Here is a 13,196-nt window from a genome sequence, read left to right as displayed (position 1 = left end):
GAGCGCCGTCCACCTTCAGCTCGCGAGCAATACGTCCAAAGCACACGAAAGTTTGATTGTGGAGAAGTTCAAGTTGAAAACGGTTCATGTTTAGATGAGTAGCTTGTAGGGGTGTAACGAAATTGTCAACTCATGATATGAAATGCGTTATAGGGCTCACGATACCGAATACGATACGACATAAAAAATTGAAGGGAAAAAAAGTCTGAGTTGGCGACAGTGTGTGCAGCGTCTATGGCAAGCACGAGGGACAAATGTCATTGCATTCTTGGAACTTTGTTTACTGGATTTTATTTTGTGAACGTTTGAATTTTATTTCACTGTTTTTTTTTTTTTTGTATTGCGAAATTTCGTGCCACAAAAATTCTTTCCATTTCTAGTAGCATGCCTATGTGAAAGATTGCCTAAAAAAGGCATAATAGGCAAAGAGTAGAAAAAAATGTATTCTAATGTTCTAATACTGCTTTACGTTAACATTTTCCACTTCACTGTCACTACTTCTAAAACTCAAACTTTGAAAAGCTCAAAGTATCCTACAGTTAATATTTAAAAATGAAAATACACACGGACTTTGTAGGGACAGTGGGTCTTTAGTTTGTGTTCACTTTTACACACATATGCACATGTGGAGGAAGCTCCTGTTGTCTAACAGGACTTCCCGTGAGCAGCAGACAGACAAACACTGGTGTGTATTTTTGGGCTTACCCTTTCCCCCCGGCTGGAAGGACGAGGAGCTGCTAGAGGTACAGGTTGGGGTGGGGGGCGTGAGGGGTGCGGTACAAGCGGGGGAGAGGCCCTCCATATCAGGCGCACTGTGTGAGTGTGAAAGGCAGAGGGTGCTCATGGGCAGTAGACCTTCCTGCAAACACACACGCGCACACAGATTAAGATTTATCAGTACTTGTTGGGACATTTGCTCCAAACACAGTCGGATGCGTTAGATTTGTTCACCTGCTGTGGTGTCTGTTCGGTGGTCCTCACTAAGCACCACCCGGGCCGGTCTGCGGATCGCTCCACAAGCTCGACCGTTTGTCCACAGCGAACGCTCAGCTCTCCAGCCGCGCCGGAGGAGAAATCCAACAACACCACGACTAACTCACAGCCTCCAGAGAGCTAAACACACACACACACACACAGACAGAGTTACACACAGTCACACAATTACATTTAGAACTAGATTCATTGCATATTCTGAAGAAAATGCAGGTGCTAAAATTTAAGGCTGAACGCTGCATGAAAGAATGCAGAAGATGTGTTGAAAAAACATTAAGTGATCGGCAGAAGGGTTAAATGTTTAAAAAAGGAATGAGATGAATTGGTTAAATGATAAGCAAAAGGTTTAAATGTTGATTTAAATAATGAAATTATAGCTGAAAGGTTGAATAATGGGCTGAAAGGTTAAAGTTTGTAAAAGTCAAAAGAAAAAAGCTAAAGAAAATGTTGAAATGGGCTGAAATGACTGAAACAATGTAGATAGTTAAAAATTATTAAAATAGCTGAATAAATTAAACCTTCACATATTGGGTTTGAATGTTGATTTAAAGGATGACAGGTTGAAAAATCATTAAAATAGCTGAAAGATGCTAAAAAAAATATTTTGTTAAATGATTAAAAAGTTGAAAAAGGTTGCAGAAACAGTAAAAACTTGAATTTTTCTCAAGCCAAACACTAAAACCAGTATAACCAGAAAAATCCTCCTTCTGCATCCTCACTAAATAACGTAAAAGTAATGCACGGCCTGTTCTGGGCCACTGCCTGCCTGTTGGAAACCTTTGCTTGTATTTCTAAATAAACATTGAGCTGCAAAAATGTGGTCTTTAAGACGTCCCAGGCTTCTTTTTAACTGTCAATCTTTTTCCAGATGTTTCTACGCTACCTCTTCCAATCGACCCAGAGGTCAGAGTTCACAGCCTGACCACCCACCACCCCCTCCCCCCCCACCCTCCCTCACGGAATGTCAGGTAATACCAATCAAACGTACCTCGAACGCAGCTCAGAGACGAAAATTGTAGAGAATGAACAAGAAAAGTCTGACGCAAAACAAACACACCCAACATCTGTTGCAGTGAGGTCATCCCCAACACACACCCACACACACACACACACACAGCTCGACACAGCTCGACACACCCAGGCTCCCACCTACAGATGGACAGTGTGACTTTCTGGCTTGTTAATTGTGCGTGTGTGTCTTTCTGTGTGTGTTTTTGTGTATTTTGATTACCTTGTCGCTGTCTGCTGTGTTTTGTGAAGTTCTCGATGCGATGGAAACTGTGTCAGGTTGACTGCTGGCGTCTCCCAGACTGTCTGCATCTTCACTGGTTTCTCTACAAACAGTCAAACATGTTTGGGTCAATTATAATTGATTATTAATTACAATTATGACAAAATTATAACTGGAAAAAAATCTGTTGTAGTTGTAATTCAGTTCAGATATTTGACTTTGGAATTGTAATTAACATGGAAATTATAGTAAAAATGGCAATTCCAATTTAACAGAATGCAAACCTGTGGAATCATGTTACAGTTTTACGGCGTAATTAACGTAGTTAACAATGATTTAAATCAAGTTTTCCCACTACCAGTCAGTTCTCTTTAGGATCATTTTACCATTTTAAAAAAATTAATTAATCTAGGGGTATGCAGAGTATGCAAAGTTATTAAAACCTATATTTTCATTGATTAGCAAGCCAAACAAGTAACCAATAGATAGGAAATAAATTAGATCATAGATATTTGTTTTTAGTGTATTTTACAGCTGATTTAGGACACGTTATCATAAGAGATGCTAACAGAAAGCCAACACAAGAGGATATTAGGTTTATTTATTTCAGGGTCAGTAAATGTGATTAACTGTATTTGATGTTTCTGTGGGTAAAAATAATGCTGGTCACTCTAATCATGATGAAATTGTAATTGAAAACGTAATTGTAACTGAAAAATGTAATCGACCCCAACCCTGAGCGACATTTAAACTCCTGAGGACACTTTGACCTTTAACCTCTGACCTGCGGCTGATGCTGCGCTGGCGACCCAGCGTGGGGTTGGGTGTTTTGGGTAGGGGTATGGGTTCCCTCAGCGCGCCCCTCAGGTGTCCCCGCCTCTCCTGGATCACCTGTCGGACGCTGCGTACCCACTCCTGCTTCAGCTCCAGGGACGAGGCCTGAGGGGGAGGAGTCACTCTCAGTTCTTAGCTCAGCTCAGGGTGAGACGCTGGAGTCCTACTTACCTTCAGAACCGTCCTGTTGTCAGAGGTTGGTGTCCGTCCGACCCACAGCGCAAACTTACAGGCGTCGCCCTCAATGTGCTCCGTCACTCCGAGCTCCGACGTCTGCAAATAAAACCAGTTGTTTCTTTTTAATCACATTCTCTAAAGTATTATTACCTTTATAGTTTTGTCTTGTGGGATAGTATATCTTTGCATTTTGCCCTCAGTTCTGTCTTAAGGCGAATTGGTGTGTATTTATCTGTTTTGGTCCAATCAAATGCCTGATGTTTTTACCCTAGTTCTTGTCTTGCACAACATTACAATGTATTTTCTCCCTCCCCTTTGTCTTGTAGGATAGATATAGTTTTTTTCACCTCAGTATCAATCTGCAGGACATGTTATTAGCTATTATTCTCAATCCAGTCTTGTAGGACAGGGGTTCTCAACCTTGGGGTCGCGAAACACTGGTAGAGGGGGTCGCCATACGCCTTCAAGAGACTAATAATATTTGTACAACAATTTGAGCCAATTTTTGCCTATTTTTGTCCTTGTTCTGCAATTTCATCAAATTTGCCATATTTTAACCTATTTTCATCATATTCTTGCCATATTTTTGCTCCTTTTAATGCATTTTTGTTACATTACTCTCATTTCTGCCACTTCTCCATCAAATGCTCAATGCCTTTTCTGCACATTTTTTTTCCCACTTTCAAGACATTTGGGACACAGTGAAACCCTTTTTACGACTTTTCTTACCTAATTTTGCGTACGTTGACCCATTATCGTCACTTTTAACCTCTTTTCACCATATTTCATGCTTTTTTTGGCCAATTTAACCGCATTCATGATTTGTCATGCCCATTATTTTCCAGTTTAAATTATAATATTAACACTTTGAGCACTTAACCACTCTCATTTGCGACTATTAACCCATTTTTGTGGTTTTTGGTCATTTTTAACCTATATTATTTCTGATTAAAACAAGGATATACATCTTTAAGATGACTATATACTATGGCGCAAACAATATTAAACTTCCTCGATAACAGTGGATATTATTCAGATAACTAAATAAATGTGGTTATCACAGATTCATAGAACAATGGACCGTCATTTTGCTGACTTTATGGATGTCCCCAAAAAGCTCCGCCCTTTATTCCCCCTTATAGATTTCAGGTGCCTCACCCTCAGCCGGCTTTTGTAGATGTATTTGGTTCGTCCCGACGAGTCTTTGATTTCTTTGCTGAAAATCAGTGAAAGCTCGAAGAGGAACAGATGTCGATCTCGTCCTTTCCTGATCAGAGACTTTGGTTCCCAAACCAGGAAGGAGTCCTGCAGCAGGAGCTCTCCCTGCACTTCTAAACCCTCCTCCAGCCCTGCAGGCGACAGCAGAACCATCATAACCATCGAAACCCTTAAGACCCCATTGTAGGGGCGATTTGCTGGTTCTCACCCTCCAACATGCTGACATGCATGGCATCGTTTGCTCTCTTTGGAACGCTCAGCATCACATCCAGGCCTTCCTTTATCTCTCCTTTACCCTCTTCACAGCAGGCCAGGAGTTCCTACAGAACCCCAGACAGAACAATGGTTAGAACCACAAACAAAACTACAGACTGAACCATTGGTTTAACCAATCAAACCATAATGATAAGAATAATCTTATTTTCTGCTTTATAACAATCTTTTATTAAACAATATTATATGAAAATAAGTAAAATTCTTTATTCTTAACTAAAAATAAAAATCTATCAGATTCAGACACATTTTAATTATGTAATTTTTAAATTTAAAAGACTAAAAGTGATGCTGGTGAGGCTTTACTTTGAGCAGCAGCTGGTATTTGGTGATCCTTTGAACAGGTTTGATGAGAGCCGATGAGATGGAGTTGGTGAGTCCATGTCTCCTTTGGACCTCCTACACACACACACACACACACACAATAAATATTAACTTTGTCAAATCATGGTTGCGTACCTGCGGCTCCTGAGCCACATGTGGCTCTTTATCTCCACAAAGAGGCTCCATCACTATACACTACAAACTCAATGAGTATATACAGTACTATATACTGTAAGTATGATTAGGATGATGAGCGTTCCACTGAAATATACTTCCAAGTTTCCCAAGATGCCTTTCAAACCTATAATGACCAAAATGCCTCAGTTGATTTTCCACCTTTGAAAGTTCTGAACACATTTTAAGTGAGAAAGTGACCAAGTAGAATATCAACATGTGCTCATTTGATCCATCAAACTCATGTATACACATTTAATTCCGACATTACGTGCATTATTTTCGAAGACCTGGCATTGTGCTACTGACAAAACTGGTCCCAGGACCATTTTACCTTCCACGAGTATGACTAGTGTGCCCACCGTGCATACTTAAAAAATATCCCCATATAGTATACATCCGGGTATTTCTTGCATACTCAATCTTTCCATACTATCTAATGTGATTGCACTACATACTGATTTTGATGTCAGACTTATTATGAGTAGTACGACATTTCGAACACAGCCTGGATCTTTGGCAGTGTTAGAGCGATAGTGAAGCCCCGCCCCCTTCGTGACGATAACTGTAATTTTTGTGCAAACAATAAATCTAGAGACGAGATTAACAGTGCTAAAAAAAAAAATTTAACGAGTGTACAGGGAAACGAGAGCAAAAGAACAGTGGTATTTTTGGGTAGACGATGGTATTATACTGTATAGGAGGAGCTTTTATGACTCTTATTTTGTAGGTCTGCGGATGTTGCCGTGGTGAAACAAACCTCAAAGAAACCCACGCCGTGCTGCTGAATCAGCAAACTGGAGTCTGGTTTGTTCCTGCAGTACGTCACATACATGTGGAACTTATCAGCCTGTGGATGGACACACACACACACACACACACACACACACACACACACACACACACACACACACACACACACACACACACACACACACACAGAGACCCAGAAACATACACGGTTACTACTCATGTCGCACACATGTATGTCAGTGAGGTGTTTGTGGTTACCCAGGTAACAAAGCAGTGTCCAACATCCTCCGGTAACTGCTCGTAGTTCTCCAACTCCTTTAAGAAGATACTACACACACACACACACACACAGGTCTTTAAAGGTTCTGTGAGTTCTTACTGGTTTTCGTTTTTCATACAGGTTCTCGGTGGTTGTGTTCCTAATACCTGTTGTGGAACTCGTAGATGTCTTGGATGTTTCCAAACACAACGTCATCCTTGTTGGAGAGTCCTGGTGGAACGTCCTCAGAGCCGCTGGTCATTTCCCACAGGTACGTCTGTCAGAGGATAAGTACGCGTTTATGGAGGGTGAATCTGTGTGATTTGAGAGTAAACCCGCACGTTCTGAGGATCAATCTGCATGTTTTGCGTTCGGAGGATAAATCCGTACTTTCAGAGCAAAAATTGACACGTTCAGATGACACATTTGTGTTCACAGAATAAATCAGTATATATATATATATATATATCAGGATATAATAGATAAACTGGCACATTAATGGAAAAATAAGTATGTTCAGAGGATAAATTGGTGCTATCTGAGGGTGAATCGGTGCGTTCAGAGAATAAATCGGTGTGTTAGGATAAACTTTTGTGTTTGCAGGATAAATCAGCACATTCCAAAGATAAATCTGCACGTTGAAGGGAAAAATCTGTGTGTTCAGGGGATAAATTAGGGGGTTCAGGAAAAAAATGCCTGCTTCGAGGAAAAATGTGCACGTTCTGATGATAAATGTGTTTTTAATGGATATATTAGCTTTTTTAGAGGGTGAAAGGGCATAATCTGAGAATAAATCAGCACATTCCAAATATCTGGGCGTTCTGATGATAAATGTTTGCATTAAGAAGATAAATCAGTGTGTTAAAGGATTAATTGGCACGTTTGGAAGATAAATCTGTGTTCAGCAGATAAACTTAGACATCCTGCCACCTAGTGGACTACATGGTAGAAGCGTCAACATCCAACATTTTGCTTCTCATAAAACCAGTTTCATCCTCACCAAAGAACTAGAAGCAGTTCTTATTACCTCAATGCACTCCTGAAGGTCTCTGACGTAAACTCGCTCCGTCTGCAGCAGCTCCGCCATGATATACCTGCACACAGTGCTTTAGTTAGCTTTTATCGACCTGCTAATCAAGTAAGACATTTTTTGCACACTGAACGGCTATTTGAAGAACAAGTCAGTTGTAAAAGGCCTGTTGAAATACTATACTATATACTATATACCTATACTGTTTACTGTAGATATTTTATAGTATATTTACTTGTATGTAATTTGGATTTTTTATTCTTTTTTATAAGGTTTTTATAAGGTTTTTTTTCTCTACTGTTCTTTTAATTGAACAGTAAAATACACACACAGGTGGGTAGCAGAAGAAGCCTATGTCTCTCCATGTCTGTGTGTCTCTGTATCTGTTCAAAAGTCAAAAGCAAGCACAGCTATCTTCTGGGCTTGGCCCCCTCCTTGTACCGTACACAGGAGAGTCTGGTTCAAATGTGATTTAGCCATATATCACAGGGCAGTCTAGTTCTGCTCTGCTCACTAACCTTGAGGTCGTGTGAAAACACTGAGGTAAAATGAGGACTCTCCCATTGGTCGAGAGTATCGCCATAGTTACCAGCCAAACAAGGAAGCTACACTTGAGGTGTGAAGTGGCCCCTGGTGGTGGCGTACGGTACTACTCACTCTTTCTTGCGTGCCGAGCGTCTTTTCTCGTCGCTGACCTGATGGCTCGGGTCGGACAAGTTGACCTCGGGGTCGGAGTCGGACAAACTGTTGGGAATCAACTCCAGCTCCAAGTCCTTGTTGTCCTGTGAGCGACGCGTATCTGTTTAGACTAGTCACAATACTGGAGGAAAATATTACATTATTTGTTTTCTTTTGTATGTTTTCTGCACATAACTCCTCCCACAGTTCTTTTCGGATTCAAACAATGAAAGTTTTGAAACTGCAAGTATTCTACATGCTGGGTGGTAAAAATGGAGGACAGCAAAAAAACTTAGTGTAAAAAAATAATAAAAAGTAAGAATGTCTTCAGCGTTCTCCCAATAATAGAGCTACGAATGTATTGCTCATCGATTTATGATTTCTACTAACTTCTCTCACAAATGAAATCTCCATAGCTCGTCAATAGCCACAGATGGACTGAATGCTCCACCTCTTCCAAACTTGACTGCTTTTTCTGAACAGATTGTGTTTTTGGCAATATATCTTCAAAGTCCTTAAAGAGATTAAAATGCTGTGTTTATGAGCTAAAAGACAAAGGATGTGTTTGTTAATAAACCTGACTTTGAAGTATAATTTAACGCATTCATTGATACACAACATTTTGACGGCCATGATCTGCTGTTTGTTGTCGTATGGTGAATTGGCCCTAGAAAACCTTTGACTTTTATCACAATTTTGTACTTTAATCTCGACATTTTGACTTTAATTCTTGATTTGCCAAAAATAATTTTCTCAGTCCTCTTCCGTACAAAGCGATCTCATACCTGTGCACAGCCGCCCGACGCAGCCTCCAGCAGGTGGCGGTACTGTCCCATTCTGACGGTGAAGTCGCGGTAACGTTTATCCACCGTGGACACGCAACGGCGCAGCTCGGTGCGGTGGGCGTGGCCTTTAGCCAGCATGCTCTCGGCCAATTGGATCAGCAGATGAACCTTCTCTTGCGTTTGCTGAAACATCCACACAAAAACATTTTTAAACTTCACACGAGCTTAGATAATAAAAGATGATTTAAACTCTTTTTGAGGAATTAACTCGCCTTCGCAGAGATGCAGAACTCTCTGTGCTGACTCAGCAGATCTTGCGTCTCGGCCAGTGTCGCTCCCGCTGATGTGTGATTGGCCAGGTAGTGGTCACCTGACTGCTGCAGCCAATCCAGAGCCTGCAATTAAAACCACAATGAGTAACATTCACATTAAACCAACACATTTTACCCTTGGGGTAGATCTGACCCAGGTATATTTGCCTCCAGAAAATGATTTTCAGAAAATTGTTGACTAATGATAATGAAACCTTGACCTGTTCTCTAGCACCACCATCAGAACAAACTTTTACATTAGAATTAATTTATCTTGAATAGTTTTTATCCAAATCTTCTCAAATTTACTGACAACATTAATGACCACAAGATTATTAACCCTATTTTTGTGGGGATGATGTGACCTTTCCTGCAGCGCCACCATGAGGTCAAACTTTCAGTTTTAGAGTTAGTGTTTCTTGAAAATCTTTCATCCAAATCTTTTCTGATATGGGGTGCACATTCATGACTCACAGAATAAACCATTTTGATTGATGCTGGCGACGCCCCCTTTCCTCTCATAAAGATATTTACCTACTTTATTTTTTATAAGTTATTCACTATAGAGTCCTCTATGTCACTTTCACTGTGAAAGAGCTGTTCCAAAATTAGAAAATGTCATGTATCAACTCAAAAGTATCAACTCTGCACCTGCAGATGTGGGGATGTAAGATCACACACAGACGGACAATTTTTACACAGCTAAAACAGCTTTGGGTCAAATTGACCCCACAGGAACGCCAATGCGTGCAATAAATATAGAAAAAAAATACCACCATGATAATTTTATGCTTAATCAATAGTACCCATCAAATTAGGAAAGGTCGTGAAATATGAAGCAAAAAAAACCCCCCAAAGTCAACTATTATTCTTTAAATAATAAACATTAAATGGGGTCTAATTGACCCCAAGGATAATGGGAGGGTTTATGCTGCACCTGTTGAACGTGACTCTGGAACATCAGGAACTGCTGACACTGGTCCAATCGGCGTTTCTTTAGGGTCCAGAAATGGAGAACTCGGTTTTCCCTTTGGAGCAGTTCGCTGAGAATTCCTGAATACACAAACGAAACATACGGGAGTCATCCCGGGCGTTCCCCAGTAGCTTCACCCCCCGCCCTCCACCCACCGCTCTTTACCTTTCACCTGCTGCTCGGGGACGCGCGAGTGCCCGCTGACCTCGGACACCCCGGAGACGTTGTGTCCGGAGATATTGGCCATGGTAACGCTGTTCCTGTGGATGTACTTGAGGAAAACTTCGGCATTTCGTCTGGCCAACGTGCACGCCTGTTACCATAGAAACGAGGTTAAAACCGCGGGTCTCAAGCTAGGACATTCCAACGGCCAAAACAACTTTTATTAAAGTAAAAAACAGCCGAAAGAGCATCTGAATATGCTTAATTTACTATTTATTTTTATATAGTTTTCAACATAAAACCCAACCTGACAAATAAAAGCATAAATATGGAAGCGGATTAGGGCCAATTTTGATGGAGAAAATAGATTTGGGCAAATCAAGATTAAAGGTGAGATCGAGATTAAAGTTGAAAAACAAGATTAAAGCTGAAATTTCGAAAATGAATTTAAAATACAATACAAAAGTGGAATGTCTGCTAATGAAGTAAAATCTACAGAAGCTGACGAGGGCCAATTCACCATTCTGCCATTTTCTGCATTCTGTTTTTAGAGACATTCAGTGTATTTGGTTGGCTTTTCTTTATCATCATTTTGTGCGTTTGTGGAGTGATTTTGGGTTTTTTGTTGTTATGTTGTGTAATTATGATGTCGTTTTTGTATTTTTTTTGTCATTTCCATGTTTTTGGAGTAATTTTGGGTTTCTTTGCTCTCCTTTTTTGCATTATTGGAGTCATTTTGTTGTATTTTTTGTATTTTTATGTCATTTTGTGTTAATGAGCTCATTTTGTGTGTGTATCCACTCAGTTCATGTGTTTTTCTGTGATTTTGTGTATTTATTTTGGGGGCCGCACAAAATTAGGCCGAGGGCTCAATTATTTTTTTCTTTTGTTTTTACCATCACTTTTTATATTACTATTAACAAACTTTAAAACATAACTATATTTATTTATTTATATATTTTTAATTCTGATTTTTTTTTTTTTTTTTTTTTTTTTTTTTTTACACATACATTGAATTCATTTATATTTAATATGAATACTTCACAGGGGTAAATTCTGCATGACAGCACACCTTCAGGAAGGCCTCCTTCTGCTCCATGTGTTTGCTGACTAGTGGCAGCAGCTGCTCCGGCTGACGATCCCCTCCTCCACACCAGTCCTCCTCCCTACGGTACTCCTGCTCCAAGCTCTCCAGGACACCACACACCTGAAACACACACCGATGATGAACCAATGACCTCAGGGACACATTCAGGATCTTTTAGAAGCACTAAGAGGATAAAACACACCTGATTATCAGCCACAAATATCTGAAGGAACATTCAAAACATCATGGTAGGACTCTTACAGGAAGGTTCCTGAGCCACATGAGGCTCCTGTCATGTTACTCTCCCTTTGGAGCAGGGGCTCTCACCCTTGGGGCCAGTACCCCATTTGGACTTGCGAGACACTGAGGGATTTGACTCGCCAGATGCATTCAAGAAACTAAGAATATTTTCAAAAAAATTTGATCCAGTTCTTGCTTAATTTTACCCTTTTTCTGCAACTACATCAAACTTGCCACATTTTAATAATTTCATCAGGTTTTCTTGCCATATTTTTGCTCCTTTTAATGCATTTTTGCTACATTGCTCCCATTTCTGCCGCTTCATCAAATTTCAGTGCCTTTTCTGCACTATTTTTCCACGTTCAAGACTTTGCACCCTTTCCCACCTAATGTTGCATATGTTGGCCCATTATTGTCACTTCTAAGTGCTTTTCACCATATTTCATGCTTATTTTTGCTATTTTCACCACATTCATGATTTGTCTTGCCCATTATTTGTCATTTAAACAGTCACTTTTTTTCCCTTTTTTTCTGTCTGTTTTTGGCCACTCTAATGTGCAACTTTTAACCAATTTCTGTGGTTTTTATAATCCCATTTCACCGCCTTTTTCATCATTTTGGGTCACTTTTAACCAATTTTATTTCTGATTAAAACAAGGATTTACATCTTTAAGATGACTATATACTATGGAGCAAATAATAGTGAACTTCCTGGATAACAGTGGATATTGTTCAGATAAATACATACATAAATGTGGTTATCACAGATTCATAGAGCAATAAACCATCATTTTGCTGACTTTATGGATGATCCCCAAAAATCTCTCCCCTTTATTCCCCCTTATAGATGGCCCTATCTCCACATGACTGTTCTTTAATGTTCATGTCTGTGTTCAACCACCTTCAACTGGTGACTGAGTTTTACCTGCTGTGACGTCCTGTAAAAAGCTGCCGACGCGTTGACCAGTTTGAGTCGGTCTTCAATCCTCAGCATGAGTGTCTGCCAGTGCAGCGCCACCGTCTGGGCACAGGAGCGCACTGCGTCTGGGTCGTAGTGGCCCGCCCTGACATTAAAAGAGGTTTTACTATTAGATACGCAGAGGTGTAGAGTACTGATATATCCTACTCAAGTAGAAGTACTGTTACTTGATTGAAATTGTACGCAAGTACAAGTAAGTCATACATAACATACTTAAGTATAGGTAAAAAATAGGTTAATGAAATAGTACTCAAAGTAAAAGGTACTAGTTATTTTCACCCGCACGTTTATTTTTGGTAAGTAAAAGTATCCATAAAAGCAACTCAAATACAGAAGCGTAAGTATTTGTAGTCAATTACTTTCACCTCTGTAGATACATGACATTGTTTTTATCTCTAATAATCATCTCACCTGACCAGAAGCTCCGCCCTCTGCTGCAGAGCCAGAGCCACCTGATGAGTCCTCTGTAGGGAGTCGGCGTGAAGCAGTGCCTGCAGAGAGAGAACCCGCAAATCTTCACCTGACCTTTACTCAGTGGGTAAAAGGACAAATGGGAGACGTGCAGTGACCTCGATGGCCTGTTGGAGGCGCTCGTGTTCCCTCTGCAGCTGCTCGGCTTCAGACAAACAGCTGGAGTTCAACATGCAGGACGACAGCATCACCTCACCCTCCGAGATCCACGACAACACCTGAATACACACACACAGGTAAGAGT

The 13,196-nt window shown here is 40.4% G+C and overlaps 1 protein-coding gene and 1 long non-coding RNA gene across 3 annotated transcripts in view; one reads left to right on the top strand and one right to left on the bottom strand.

Moving 5' to 3' along the window:
- LOC114477058 (uncharacterized) overlaps positions 1-11,342 on the top strand; it is a 30,311-nt gene extending 18,969 nt beyond the window's left edge. The window contains exons 5-8 of the long non-coding RNA XR_003675663.1: positions 1,862-1,961; positions 5,955-6,044; positions 6,378-6,507; positions 11,223-11,342. This is a non-coding gene — a long non-coding RNA (uncharacterized LOC114477058). The remainder of the gene's footprint in view (positions 1-1,861; positions 1,962-5,954; positions 6,045-6,377; positions 6,508-11,222) is intronic.
- kalrnb (kalirin RhoGEF kinase b) overlaps positions 1-13,196 on the bottom strand; it is a 38,389-nt gene that overhangs the window by 13,588 nt on the left and 11,605 nt on the right. For both annotated transcript variants that reach the window (XM_028468628.1, XM_028468637.1), the window contains 21 exons: positions 13,051-13,170; positions 12,893-12,972; positions 12,428-12,566; positions 11,248-11,382; positions 10,179-10,326; positions 9,978-10,093; positions 9,002-9,124; positions 8,730-8,912; positions 7,924-8,048; positions 7,264-7,330; positions 6,404-6,513; positions 6,236-6,305; positions 5,985-6,074; positions 5,033-5,125; positions 4,662-4,773; positions 4,394-4,584; positions 3,230-3,331; positions 3,009-3,163; positions 2,225-2,327; positions 952-1,113; positions 706-859 (listed from right to left, as the gene is read on the bottom strand). In XM_028468628.1, coding sequence (XP_028324429.1) covers positions 706-859; positions 952-1,113; positions 2,225-2,327; positions 3,009-3,163; positions 3,230-3,331; positions 4,394-4,584; positions 4,662-4,773; positions 5,033-5,125; positions 5,985-6,074; positions 6,236-6,305; positions 6,404-6,513; positions 7,264-7,330; positions 7,924-8,048; positions 8,730-8,912; positions 9,002-9,124; positions 9,978-10,093; positions 10,179-10,326; positions 11,248-11,382; positions 12,428-12,566; positions 12,893-12,972; positions 13,051-13,170 — 2,578 coding nt within the window. The remainder of the gene's footprint in view (positions 1-705; positions 860-951; positions 1,114-2,224; positions 2,328-3,008; positions 3,164-3,229; positions 3,332-4,393; positions 4,585-4,661; positions 4,774-5,032; positions 5,126-5,984; positions 6,075-6,235; positions 6,306-6,403; positions 6,514-7,263; positions 7,331-7,923; positions 8,049-8,729; positions 8,913-9,001; positions 9,125-9,977; positions 10,094-10,178; positions 10,327-11,247; positions 11,383-12,427; positions 12,567-12,892; positions 12,973-13,050; positions 13,171-13,196) is intronic.

Source organism: Gouania willdenowi, chromosome 2, assembly GCF_900634775.1.
Source record: "Gouania willdenowi chromosome 2, fGouWil2.1, whole genome shotgun sequence".
In the NCBI taxonomy this organism is placed as follows: Eukaryota; Metazoa; Chordata; class Actinopteri; order Blenniiformes; family Gobiesocidae; genus Gouania; species Gouania willdenowi.
Note: the sequence above shows the minus strand (reverse complement) of the source record. Positions and strands in the feature narration are given on the sequence as shown.